Genomic DNA, 14,449 nt, shown 5'->3' with positions numbered 1-14,449 from the left:
CATCTTTAAACGTTCCAACATCCGGATTATAGGGGTACCAGAAGGGGGAAAGAAACAGCCACGAGTGGAAAACTTATTTGAACAAATAATGAAGAAGAACTTCCCCAGTCTGGCAAAGGAAATAAACTTCCAGGAAATCCAGGAAGCTCAGAGAGTGCCAAAGAAGTTGGACCCAAGAAGGAACACACCAAGGCACATCAGAATTACATTAGCCAAGACCAAAATGAAGGAGAGAATCCTAGAAGCATCAAGGGATAAGGGGACAGTCACCTACAAAGGAGTACCCATCAGACTGTCAGACGGATTTCTCAAAAGAAACCTTACAGGCAATGGAACACAGGCACTACTAAGAAGGGTCTGGAAAGAAGTATTCCAAATCATGAAATCCAAAGACCTACAGCCAAGATTGCTTTATCCAGCAAAACTTTCATTTAGAATGGAAGGACAGATAAAGTGCTTCTCAGATAAGGTCAAGTTCAAGGAGTTCATCATCACCAAATCCTTATTATATGAAGTGCTAAAGGGACTTATATAAGAAAAAGAAGATGAAAAAGATGAACAGTGAAAGGACAGCAAACTCACAGTTATTAACAACCACACCTAAAACAAAAGCAAACCAATAGGTCAGCTAGATCAGGAGTGGAACCATAGAAATGAAGAACACATGGAGGGTTAGCAACAGGGGAGTGGGAGGAGGAGAAGGGGGAGAAGGCACAGAAAATAGCATAGATGGTAGGTAGAAAATAGATAGGGGGGAGAGCAAGAATAGTAGGGGAAATATAGAATCTAAAGAACTTGAGACACGTGGTTATAAACTAAGGGGGGGAGAATGATGGGGGAGGGAGTGTGCGGGTGGAGGGGAATGAAGGGGGGAATAGAACAATTGTAATGGTATAATCAATAAAATATATTTAAAAAAATAAAACAGAATGGTTCAAACATGCAGGTTCTAACTGGGAGACATTAGTGCATTATCTGGACTAAAGTGCAGATACCCTCGCCTACCTTGCCTCATCCCTTTATTCGAAGGAAAATTGTGATTGTGGTGTGTGTGTGTGTGTGTCGGGTGGGGGAAGAGAGACAGAGAGAGAGAGAGAGATGGAGAGAGGTGGAGAGAGAGAGAGAGTGAGGGTGGGTAGGAGAAGGAGATATGGATAGATGCAGGTAACTGAATACTGCAGAGTCTGGTTTTCATGAACTATTAAGTCCCACTGACTTGTTAGCCAGCAATCCACCAGTTCTGAGGACTGTATACTTCATGAGCCTTCTCTCTTCTTGGCTTTTAGGTCAGGCTGTCCCTGCAGGATCTCATGTGCGACTCAATCTCCAGACTGGGGCAAGAGAAGTGAAACTCCAAGATGAAGACAAGTTTCGAGATACTTTGAAAGGGTTGAAAAAAGGCAGAAGGTACAGTGTCAACCCTAGCAACTAGGGGACTGACAGCACTGATTTTGTAATACTGAAAGTAATGACAATGCAATGTTCCTTACCCAAATTTTTGTGACTTTTAAAAAATTTGAAATTTAATAGACTAGGATTTGTGATAAATCTCTCAGGGTTTTATAGAAGTTCACTTCTACAGTCTTTGGAAAGAAATAGTTTGCAAAGCAAATTGATAATTTATAAAAGGCTGTAGTGAGAATGCTTAACCTGATTTAAAAATGAAGCTATTTTTCCCAGTACTTTAAGAGCACCCATTTGAATCTCAACAATTAATGCGCTGATTACAGATGAGTCATCTATTCATTAAAATAGGCCTGTTAGGCCTTCTGCTTTGCAGTAATACTTCCTTGGTGAACAATAAAATTGCATTTTAAAGTCTTTAATTCAGACTAACTTTTCCTCTTGTTAGTCCATATTAAATTAAAACAGACTCTCTTATGGTATAAAAGTTCTCCAATGGTAAGAGGTTGCTTTATTTTATAATAAGCAGTTTAGATTCTTTGATTTTGGGCAATTCAGAGTCTGTATTTTTCTGTTATTTGCCTTGAATTACTGTTTTCTCAGCTTTCTATTTTCTGCTTGAGAGAGAAGGAGGTTGAGCATGGGATTGCAGGGGCTGCTGGAATTATGCAGTTCAAAAGGTTGTTATCAATACCAGCCATGAAGTTTCTAATGCAGGAATTAGCAAAATTTGTCCCATTTGTCATATTAGAACTGCTGCCTGTTTTTGTATGGCCCACAAGCTAAGTTGTTTTTAACATTTTTTAATGGTTGGCGGGGGGGGGGGAAGGTCCTGGCTGATAAAGCTCAGTAGATTAAGTACTGGCCTACAAACCAAAAGGTCGAGGGCTTGATTCCCAGTCAGGGTACATGCATGGGTTGTGGGTCAGGTCCCCAGTAGGGGGCACACAAGAGGCAACCACACATTGTTGTCTCTTTCCTTTTCTTTCTCCCTCCCTTCCCCTCTGTCTAAAGACCAATATATTAAAAAAAAAAAATAATATTTTATGACTCATGTAAATTGTTTGAAATTCAGATTTCAGTGTCCATATAAAGTTTTATTGGAACATAACTATATACATTTGTTTATTGTCTGTGGCTGCTTTCTTGCTACACTGGTAGAGTTGTATAGTTGGGACAATCACCATAAGGCTTACAAAGCCTCAAGTATTATCTGGTCATTACAGATAGTTTGCTGCCCCTGCTCTAATACATGTTAAGTATTGGGAATCAATTATGGGTTGAGTGGGGTTAGTGTTACTTATTCCTTGCATATGTATTATTTTAAAATACTATGCACCTCAATGTTCAGAGCAGCACAATTTACAATAGCCAAGAGTTGAAAGCAACCTAGGTGCCCATTAGTAAATGAATGGATCCAAAAACTATGGTACATTTACACAATGGGATTCTATGCAGCAGAAAGAAGGAGCTCCTACCCTTTGCAACAGCATGGATGGAACTGGAAAGCATTATGCTGAGTGAAATAAGCCAGGTGGTGAAAGACAAATACCATATGATCTTACCTTTAAGAGGAACCTAAACAACGAAACAAACAAGCAAAATATAATCAAAGGCACTGAAATACAGAACGGGTAGACGGGGACCAGAGGGGAGAGGGGAGGGAATTTCAGGGGAAAAGGGGAGGGATTCACAGGAACAAGTATAAAGGACACATGGACAAAAATTAAGGGGGGTGGAAATGGGAGGGAGGTGGGGAGCACTGAGGGTGTGGGCTGGGATGGGAGTAATAGGCAGAAAACTATACTTGAACAATAATTAAATAAAAAAAAGATTTTAAAAAGCAGCTCTAATGATAACAAATGCATTTATTTGAGGTACCTGTGGAACATTTGAATAAAGTTGTAAACCATGAAAAAAAAACAATATTTTGTAGTTAGGTACAATCTACAAAAGGGACCTGAGGGACCCAGTTCTTACCTGAGTCTTGTCTTTGATATACGTGACAAAAAAGACACTCAGCCTCTCCATGTGCGCCTCCAGTCATGTGGCGTTTACAACCCCACAAAGCAGCCTGTTAGTATTTGGACAGTTTTTACTGCTGGAAAATTCAACTTTATATTGTGATAGATAGGATAAAGGGATACTTCTTACAGTCACCCCGAACTGGGGAATACCTTTATCTTCCTACAGCTCTCCAGATAAGCCTATACCTGGGGTGGCTCATTTGACATGGTTCCTTTCTTCCTGAGAAACTAAGAAAGAATCATCTGAGAAAGAATCAGGTCTCACTGTTGTAACCCTGTGAACGTCTCTCCATCCCCAGGACACATATGCACATGTCAGTGAGTCAAAGTACTTGAGAAAGTTTCTCTCATGTCTAAGCCAAGTCTTATTTTCTAAGTAAAAAGCCTGTTTTTTCTTGGTTTAAGAGTACTAAATTAGGAACTGCATTAATTTGGAGTCTTTTATTTGTTGGTTTTAATACCCTGGTAAGTTATTTCTCTAATACCTGACTGTAGATCATTAGTAGAAGTGCTTACTGTTTTGTCTGTTGTTTAGATCTTTTTAGACTAGAAAGGAGAGCCACCTAAATGGTCTGTAGTAGACACACCAGGAGAGAAATATTTGTCCCCACTCCCAACTCTTTACTTTTCTCCTTTGGAATGTTTCTGAGAGCTCTGGCCTGGAATGGCCTCCAGGACATGCTGAATGTGTCCTCTCTCTTCTCAGCATTTATAGCAAGTGGCAAACCTGTCTGAACAGGAGCCCAAAGGCATTGACAAGGTGGTGGTGTGGGTGTTCACTGCCATGAGCTCAGGAGTCTTGGGCTGCTTTTGGTGGTGACTTCCTTCTCCTGGGGCCAGCTTCATCCTGTGCCCCTCCAATTCTGCCTCACAGTGTCTCCCTGACTCTTGAGCACTGTAGTGGAAACAGAGTCCAAAGGGCAGGGCTAATTTCCAAAATTGTTATAGTATTTTACTTATCTGCATGTTCTGTTTTAGGAGTAAGACCCACCGTTTCCATCAGATTGCCAAAGAAGTTGGTGATCACACAGAATTAATCACTAACTAGAGAGAGCTGGGGATAGTTAATTCAGCCCAACCCATGGCCTCTTCACTAGTCCTGCTGGGTTTGTGCCTGGCCATGCTGCTACCTGGAGCCATAATACTCATGGGGCTCTGTAGCCTGGGACAGACTCCCTGACTCTGACTTGTCCCAGAGGGTTCTCCCGGCGTTGTCTAACTGCCTATTTGCTCCTTGCAGCAGGTTGTCTTCTTGCTTTTTGTGTTAGGCATTGCCATCTCCACTAGTTTTAGCCCAGAACACCAACTTCTTTGAACCATCTTCTTATGGTTGCAGGGAGAGGGACAAACTACATCCAGGTTTTCCCATCTTGGATTGAGCATTTACTATGGCACAATATCGTATAGTAATTAAATGAGTGGGCCAAGAACAAGGCCATTTACTTGCTCCATTCTTTCATTTCCCAAAAGACCTTTTGAGTGCTATGTGCCAGGCATTGGGGATATAGTAGTAAACAAAACAGACAAGATGCCAGCCTTATAGTAGCTGGCAGACAGAAAAACAGGTAGATAAACATGCAAGTAAGGTAATTACATATTATAATAAATACTAGGGAAGAAATAAACAATGTGATAAGTCCCTAGGTGAGGTCACATTAGATAGGATAGTTTGGGAAGTCCTTGTCAAGATGATGTTTGAAATGAGACCTGAAGAATGAGGGGGATTTAGTCAGTGCGATGAGCTAGTTTCATATGTTCAGGCTTAGCATTTGAGTCAGAGGGAAGAGTCCCTGGCTTTATCAAGGGAAAAGCTTTGTCAAGTTCAAGAAACAAAAATAATCGGTGACTAGAGGAGGGGAAGGAAGACGACTACTAGAAAATCAGATTAAAGAGCTATAAGAGGCCAGATCATAGAGTTTTGAGGAGCATGTTGAGTGAACTTCACACTTAACTGGAATTGTATGGAAAGCCACCAGAGGATTTGAGGTGGTAAAGGGATTTAATATAATGTAGTTGAGCAAGATCACTCTAGTTGATATGTGGATGGAAAACAGATTGGAGGTAGACAAAAGAAGCAGAGATAATTAGGATGTCACTTTAGCAGATCAGTAGTTTAGGGTGTCATAATACAGAATGGATGGACTTGTAGATTTAATTTGGAGGTAGGGTTGATAGAACTTGCTTATGATTTAGATGTTGGGGTTGAAGGAAGGTTGGGGGCACAGATATACACAAAGCTTTTTGGGGATTTGTCCACCTCAGTGCTTGAAGTTACCATTTAGTGAAATAGAAAAGATTGGGAGAGGGTCAGATTTCTCACGAGAATCATCAAGACCTATGTTTTAGATGTAATACATATGAGGTGCCGGTTAAACACCCAAGGTCCAAGATATATCAGGTTGCTGTACAGGAGTTTGACTAATATTCAGAGCAGAGCGTTGGGGCAGAGATGTAAATTTGGGTATCATTGCTTGATGGATATTTGAAAAGAGCTAGGGGAGCCCTGGCTGGTGTGGTTCAGTGGCTTGAGCACTGGACTGCAAACCAACAGGTTGCTGGTTTGATTCCCAGTCAGGGCACATGCCTGGGTTGCGGGCCAGGTCCCTAGTTGGGGCCATGTGAGAGGCATCCAATCTGTCTTTCTCTCACACATCAATGTTTCCCTCCCTCACTTCCTCCCTCCCTCCCTCTATCTTTAAAAATAAATAAAATCCTTTAAAAAAGAAAAGAAAATAACTAGTGGGTATAGAGATAGAGAAGGGAGTATTGTCCAGAATTGAAATCTGGGGCATTCCAGCATGTATAGGATTCACGTAGGCGATGAGGAAGGGGAAGAACCAGGAGGCCATTTTAACAAGCCAGAAGGGAGAGTGTTTCAAGGAGGGAGGGGTAAACTGTGTAAAGGCTGTTGAGTGGTTGAGGAACATGACATTTGTGAAGAGTCTATTCGATTTGGCCATCACTTATTGGTAATTTTGATGAGCAGTTTTAGCAGAGATGTAGGAAGAGAACCCAGATTAGAGCAAATGGCAATGTAAATAGCAGGATGGTGAATGAAGACAGTGTGTTCAGTGTGTTTACTCTGAATGGGAGCAAGGAGGTAGCATGATAATTTAAGACTGTGGAGTCAAAATAGTGTTGATATGCTGATGGGAATAATCCAATCGAAGGCAGAGATGAATGATACAGACTGAAGCTAGTGGTGTAAGTATGGAAGTTGAAACTTTTGAAAAGGCAGGTGATATCTGGAGCCTAAGTTTAGTAGGAGCAGGGACACTGTCATCTATTATAATAGAGGGGGAAGCAGAGAGTGTAGGTTTAGATGCAGGTTGGTGTGTAGAGCTGATGTTGGGAAGATTTCTTGAACATCTATATTCTCAGTGAAGAATAAAGTGGGAATACCAGCTGAGGATGGTTGTGTGTACGTGAGTGCAGACACACATGTGTACCCTTGTGGCCTGGAAGAGCAATAAACAGAGATATGAGATACAAAGGGATTCTTCCTGGCCAAGTCTAAGAGGAGGTGGAAGATAAGTTTAAGCTATGGCCCTAAATATTTAGATCCTTGTCACAGGTAAGGAGCGGGGCAGTGGCTTCCTCAAGCAGTTGGCATTGAGCGATACTCTGCGAGGACAAAGAATTTCTCCCCTCTGATGTAGGATTGTGGTAATGATTTGAATGAAATACTGCTGAAGGAGTAACACAGGGCCAGACACATGGTTAAGTGCTCAGTAAATAGGAGTGGTTAACTATTATTAATTTGCTTGGGAAGACTGAGGTCTACAGAAGACAAGGGTTTTTTCTCAGAACTTTTTCAAGTTCTGAGAGCGTGCCCTTCTCACGAGGCTAGGACTGCGGGACTGATGTGCTTGCTCATCCTGTCTGGAGTAGAGCAGTCCACTGACTCCTTCCTCCCCCATCCTGATATAGCTCCTGGGTTATACTTAACCCTCCTCCCCCCACACACCTGGACAGACCTGTGGAGCACAGCCCACATTCCATACTTCCCTTTGTTCATATTACTCTTTCCTACCTCTGTTCACTGAACTGGAATGGCTGCTGTTGGCAAAACCTGCCTCCACTCCCCTCCCCCATTGCCATGAATGTCTTCTCTTCACTCAAGATGAATGGTTGTGGCTTGGGTCAGTTCCAGGGGTCTTTGTGAGGATATCATTCTTTAGTCAGGTTCTTGAGATTATATCCATATTGGTTCCTTTCCTCCCTCTTCTTGGAGGCTAACTATGGAAGGTGGCTGACCTTGATTCTAATCTTTGGTATCTTAAATGCATTCCTTTGTCAGATTGATGCATACCTTCTGCATCTACTCCATGCTCAGGGGTTGGTCTTAAAGATGTGAATTTATTCAGCCTGTTTTTAAGATGTGAATTTATTCAGCCTGTTTTTGTAAAGACAGGCTTGCTTGTCAAATCAGATCAGGCACATGTTTGGGGAGACTCAGATCTCTGTTGGTTTCTTTCCTGAATAATATAAATAGGGTCTGTTATTCCCTCTGTCTGTATCTAGTGCCCTTCTAGTGCCCTGATGTGTGCTGAGAGAGCGGCATTGCTGAAACGTTCCAGGCTTGTTTTTGCCTGAGTAGTTGGCTGAGAGCTCTCTGTCCTGTCCCATGCCATTTCCTCCTCTTTCATGAAATGACTTCATCCATCTTAAGCTGTGTTTTCCCTCCTCTAACTTTAAGGTAAAATCACCCTTTTGTACTTATGGCTGACTGAAGGTAAAGGTAGAATAAGTGTACTCTGAGTTAGAGCTGGCCTGGCTTAACATGCCTTGGAGTACCAGCCACCTGTAGGGGTTTCTTGGGAAAGATGGTGCCTTCCTCCTAACTCTCAACTTCTCATTGAACAGGTTGGACATCAACACCAACACCTATACATCTCAGGACCTCAAGAGTGCACTGGCAAAATTCAAGGAGGGGGCAGAGATGGAGAGTTCAAAGGAAGACAAGGTATGTGATTCTTTCCAGGGAGTTCATATAAGTCTCCAGGATGGCCTTGAAGGGAATCACTTTCTCCTGAAGCGTTTGCAGTAAACATGGGATAATAATAATAATATTGTAAAATAATTAAAGAGCAGTTAGTGCCAAATAAATAACCATTTATAGACTATTGAAAAAATGCTGAGAGCATTTCCATTATTGGTTGGGTTAGGATCCAACTTCCTATTGTATGTTTGGGGAAATTGAGGCAGAAAGCACAGGTGGCCATACTCTACATTATCATAGACATGAGTGAAAAGAATAGAGGTTAAAACTTGGATCTCACTTACACTTGGATTACTACAAGTTTAAAGGACAGAGGTGCTAGACCAGGAAGGAAGAAGCCTGGATTCTTGTCCTTTAAACATGTAGCAAATGTATTTTTTGCTAGGCCTCAAGCTTTCTTAAATATACAACACAGGGCTGGGACAAGAGTGTGGCTGAGGTTTCCACCAGTCCTAAACTAAGCTAAGGGAATGGGGAGGAATAAGAAGCAGCATTGCACTTCTTTGGCTAGGCCCCTAATGTCTGGGAGGGCTTCTAGGTACAGACCTATACCAGAAAGAAATCTTACTGTTCGGTGTATCTCATGAGCTCATGCAATAGCCAGAGAATGTAGCAAACAATTTTTTACATTTCCAGTTGAGTCCTGTCCTTGAAAGAACCTCCCTAGATGGCTGCCTTAGAGACCTTTTTAAGTTCTCCCTCCCTCTTCTTTCTCCTCCTTTGCTTTGTCTGTCTCCTTGCTTTGCTTTGCTTTGTCTACCTGTCTGCCTTTGCACTAGAATCCTGGCAATATTTTGGAGGGGCAGCATGAGGTTCTTGACAGCTTGTATGTTAGTGGAGGAGGCCTAAGTTCCTCGTACTTTTTAGAACTAAGTATTTCTGAGACAAACGAGCTTTTTTTTTTTTTTTTGATGTGGGGGAGGACTTAATTAGGATGTGTTAATATGCAGGCCAAGTCTCTGTGTCTACTCATCTTACCAGAGTCACATCTCTCAGCACAGGGAGTGTATGTGGTATGAGAAAGTGATTAGCAGGATGGCAGTAGCAGCAGCAATAGATGAAGGAAGATGATGCATAAAATTCCATCCTACCGCATGTGTATTAGCTATGGGGGTGAGAAAAAGCAAATCCCCTACCTGATGAAGGTAAGGCCAGCAGAGGAGAGCAGTGCATGCCTAGGTGCACGGAACAGAGAGATTAGTGTTCTGTGGCCAGGGTTTGGGCTCATTCCCACTCATTATCCCCCACCATGGGCTCAGTGTGGGGCTGACAGAAACATAAAAGCCAGGCTTTTTTCTTTGTCTTCTCTGTGGATGGAAGACTCACTGCTCCTCTGTTGATTGTCCTTGTTCTCTTTAGTGATGTTCTTCTCTCGTAATTCAGTTAGAGTAGAAAAGTATGAGTATTATAAAATATTTTTTAAATGTAAAGGCAAGAGATTAAGTTTTCAGTTGTTTTGCAATTAAAAATAATCCTCTTCCTTTGCAAGGGGAGATCCCAATACCAGCACCCAAGTGCATGATTGCCATCCCTGTATTGGTTCATTTGAGTCAAATGCCACTTCTGAGATACAGCTGCCATACTCTCTCTTCACTTCTGTGGAACTCAGGTTGGTAGCCTCTTCACTGAGTTGCTGAATCGTGGGATCTTTCTCCTGCTTTCAATTGGAACCTAATTGGACTGACTCTGTTCACTGCCAGTGCACTGGGACAGGCAAATAAATTGACTTGAAGTATATAGATTGGAGAATTTCTGTCTTTTTTTAAAGCATATTTTATTGATTATGCTATTAAAGTTGTCTCATTTTTTTCTCTCTTTGCCCCCTTCTGCTTGGTTCTCCTCTTCCCTCCAGGAATTCCCCCTCTTAGTTGATATCTATGGATTGTGTGTGTTAGTTGTTTGGCTTCTCCACTGCCTGTACTGTTCTTAACATCCCTCTGTGTATTCTGTACCTACCCAATTATACTTCTAAATCTCTGTACCTTTTCCCCCCACTGTCCCCCTGCCCCCTCCCAGCTGATAATCCTCCAAATGATCTCCATATCTATGATTGTATTCCTGTTCTAGTTGTTTGCTTATTTTGTCTTTGTTTCTGTTTTTTAGATTCAGTTGTTGATAGTTGTGAGTTTGTTGTCATTTTAATGGTCATAGTTTTGATCTTCTTTTCCTTAAATAGGTCTTAAATAAATATGGCCTTCTTAAACTTTTGATTCTGGACAAGATGAAGTAGACTCATTTCTCTTTATTCTTCTTTCTAAGGCCAGCTAAAAACCCTGGATGTAATACTAAAAGTAGATAGAAGAATATCAATCCTAAGAGGTGGGAAGAAGAAGGCAGACTGACTAGGGACCCTGGAACTTGATGAATGACATGGCAGTGAGTTCCTTGGGCTTCCCCCCTACTTTATGTATTTTAGAGTGGACACTGGAGAAGCCCACACTCTGGAAATGCCAATAGGTACAGGTAGAAAACAGTTCTAAGAAAGGCCTGCTCCTTCTAAAGAAAGGACCAGGCAAAGGGCAGCCTAGTAGGACAAAACAACTTTTGGACAATACCTGTCCTACTTTACCCAAAGACCATGGAAATCCCATCTCTAACCTTAGAGCCAGTGAACGTTGAACAGGGAACTTGGATTTTCACCTCCCATTTGGTGATAACAAACTGCACTCTCATTCCTCCACCAAATTGGTGTCAGCAAAAGCTGAGTGGGGAGCCTGAACTTGCACTCCCTCCTGGGGGCAGTGAGAGGGTGTGGAGCTGTGCTCGGTTACCTCAACCAAGGTGGTTTCAGTGAGAGCTGAGCAGAGAGTTGAGGGAGAATTTCTCCCCTCTACCCAATGGTAGGAGACTATTCTTTGCTTCCCCTACTGGTGGTGTCCTGCCAGTAGAGACCAAGTGTTTTTCATCCTCCTCATGGCAGCAGCATGATCTCCTGTTAGGGTGGGATCAGCAGAGGCCAAGAAAAGACCTGAATGTCTGTCCACTGCCTGTCAGTACTAAGGAGGTTTTTCACTCCTAGCTGAGGTGATGTGGGGAGGGAGTGAGTGAGAGGGGAACACTGAATGGAGAGTCTGTATTTTCACCCTTCCTTGGTGACAGTGAGGCAGTGTGATGCAGCAGTCTGCTTCCCGCCCTGGGGCAGTGTCACTGGGAGCAAGTGAGGAGGCTGAATTTCCACCCTAGGTCAGCTGCATGAGGCAGTGTTTCAACCCCCCACCAGTTGCTGTCAGTAGAGGCCAAGGAAGGACTTATACTCCCAATGTCCAGTGCCCAGTGGTGGTAGGTGATGTTCTTTTCCTCCCAGTTAGAGAATGGTGGTAGGATTTTGGAGAGAAGGGAGCTAGTAAAAGGGATTTTGCAAATGATGTTCTGGGCATACTTCCTAGTGACTCACATGAAAAAGTGACTGGAGTTAACACAGCAAAATATTTAAGAAGTGAACTATAGTGTGGAATACTGCCCCGGTGTTTAGATTAGCTTCTGAGCAGCACACAAAAGAAGCAAACCAAAATAACACTGCAAAGGCTCTGAAAACTTAGTTGTTTTGTAGTCACAGTTATACAACAAGGCCAGAAACAGCATATTAAACCAAAACAATGTAACTGCCTACTGAGAAGGAAGATTCAGTAGGAGTAAGAGGCTTAATAACAAAATGTCCAGGATACTCACTCATCATACCAAGAACCAGGAATATCAAAACTTAAATTAAGAAAGACAACAGATTCCAACAGTTAGATGACTCAGAAGTTGGAATTATCTTACAAGGATTTTAAAGCAACTATCATAAAAAAGCAATTATGAACACTCTTGACACAAATGACAACTTCAGCAAAGAAATAGAAGATATAAAAAAGAACCAAATGGAATTTAGAACTGAAAAATACAGCAAAAAGTCTATGGCCATACCACCCTGAATGTGCTCGGTCTCGTTTGAAAAATACAGCAAAAGAAAAATAAATAAATTACTGGATAGGGTTAATAATAACAAAATAACAATGAGAGAGAAAAGCTTCAGTGAACTTGAAGACAGGTAAAACTTTCTTAATAAGAGAAAATAAATTAGGGTCCTATAGGACTACAGGCATACCTCTTTTTATTGCGCTTTGCGCGTAATGTGTTTCACCAACATTGATGCAAGACCTTCTACCAACAAAAAGATTACAATTTACTGAAGGCTGAGATGATGATCAGCATTTTTTAGCAATGAAGTATTTTTAAATTAAGGTATATACACTGTTTTTCAGACATAATGCTATTGCATGCTTGATAGACTACTGTGTAGTCTGCATAACTTTTATGTAGACTGTATGTAGACTATAGTAAACATAACTTTTATATGCATTGGGTAACCACAAAATTTGTGACTCACTTTATTGTGATATTTGCTTTATTGTGTGATTCGAAACCAAGCCTGTTATATCTCATTGGTATTCCTGTATAACAAAAGATTTAACATCTGTGTCACTGGAGTTTCAGAAGGAGAGGAAGAAGAATCTGGGGCTGAAGAAAAAAATCAATAAGGTAAAGATGGAAAAATTCCCAGAGATGATGAAAGGCATAAACGCATAGATTCATGAAGCTGAATGAATTTTAAATCACATAAATGCAAAGAAATCAATACCATGACAACTTTACTTAAACTAAAGAAATCAATACCATGACAACTTTCTTTAAGAAGTCAATGTTCTTAAAACTAAACACAGAAAAACTCTTGAAAGCAGCTAGACAGAATCATTATCTGTAGGGAACACTGATTGAATGACAGAGGATTTTTCATCCAAAACCACAGAGGCCAGGGACTTCCACCAAGATGGAGGCGTAGGTGGAAACACTGTGCCTTCTCCCACAACCAAGTTTGAATACAACAAAGGTTTGGTAAACAAAGACATAGCCAAAGAACAGAAAATTGAACTATACAGAAGTCCAACAACAATGAACCATTCAGCCGGGACTGGTAAGAGGGGCGGAGCCAGCAGCAGAGCAGGGTTGGGCAGGAAAGATCCCCTGACCCAGGCAAGCAGGCAGCCTGGGTAGCATCTCGGACCCATGGTCACACATTCGCACGCAGATAAACCAGCAGAGGAGTGAGTGGTGAGATGGACTGTGCAGGCCCCAGCGGGCAAACCCAGCGGTGGAGGGCTGACCATGGGTTGCACATTTGAGCAGTGGGACAGAACACATGGGCCCTGGCAAAGGTGGCAGCGGCGCCAGGCAGCACACGGGACTGCCATTGCTCCTCTTTGACCCTGCTCCCACATACAGCATCACAACCCAGCAACTGACTTGCCCCGCCCTGGTGAACACCTAGGGCTCCACCCCTCATTTGTAACAGGCACAAACAGTCCAAAATATGGCTCAAAAAGAACTCAAAGCCCCAGAGCCCATAACTCTAAGAGAAAAAGAAATAGCGAACCTCTCAGATGCACAGTTCAAAACACTAGTGATCAGGATGCTCACAGAACTGGTTGATTATAGTCTCAAATTAGAGGAACATATGAAAGCTAAAGTAATTGAAATGAAGGGAAATGCACAGGAAACCAATAGTGATGGAAAGGAAACTGGAACTCAGATCAATGGATTGGACCAGAAGGAAGAACGAAACATCTAACCAGAAAAGAATGAAGAAACAAGAATTCAAAAAAATGAGGAGAGGCTTAGGAACCTGTAGGACATCTTTAAACGCTCCAACATCCGAATTATAGGGGTACCAGAAGGGGCAGAGAAACAGCCACGAGTGGAAAACTTATTTGAACAAATAATAAAGGAGAACTTCCCCAATCTGGCAAAGAAAATAGACTTCCAGGAAATCCAGAAAGCTCAGAGAGTCCCAAAGAAGTTGGACCCAAGAAGGAACACACCAAGGCACATCATAATTACATTAGCCAAGACTAAAATGAAGGAGAGAATCCTAGAAGCAGCAAGGGATAAGGGGACAGTCACCTACAAAGGAGTACCCATCAGACTGTCAGCGGATTTCTCAAAAGAGACCTTACAGGCAAGAAGGGGCTGGAAAGAA

At 42.0% G+C, this 14,449-nt stretch overlaps 1 protein-coding gene across 4 annotated transcripts in view; it reads left to right on the top strand.

Moving 5' to 3' along the window:
- SIL1 (SIL1 nucleotide exchange factor) overlaps positions 1 to 14,449 on the top strand; it is a 238,163-nt gene that overhangs the window by 139,484 nt on the left and 84,230 nt on the right. For all 4 annotated transcript variants that reach the window (XM_037061431.1, XM_037061441.1, XM_037061422.1 and 1 more), the window contains exons 4-5: positions 1,287 to 1,407; positions 8,298 to 8,397. In XM_037061431.1, coding sequence (XP_036917326.1) covers positions 1,287 to 1,407; positions 8,298 to 8,397 — 221 coding nt within the window. The remainder of the gene's footprint in view (positions 1 to 1,286; positions 1,408 to 8,297; positions 8,398 to 14,449) is intronic.

Source organism: Sturnira hondurensis, unplaced genomic scaffold, assembly GCF_014824575.4.
Source record: "Sturnira hondurensis isolate 20B ecotype Veracruz unplaced genomic scaffold, ASM1482457v3 Scaffold0001120, whole genome shotgun sequence".
Taxonomy (NCBI): domain Eukaryota; kingdom Metazoa; phylum Chordata; class Mammalia; order Chiroptera; family Phyllostomidae; genus Sturnira; species Sturnira hondurensis.
The sequence above is the reverse complement of the archived record's forward strand: the minus strand, read 5'-3'. Positions and strand labels throughout refer to the sequence as shown.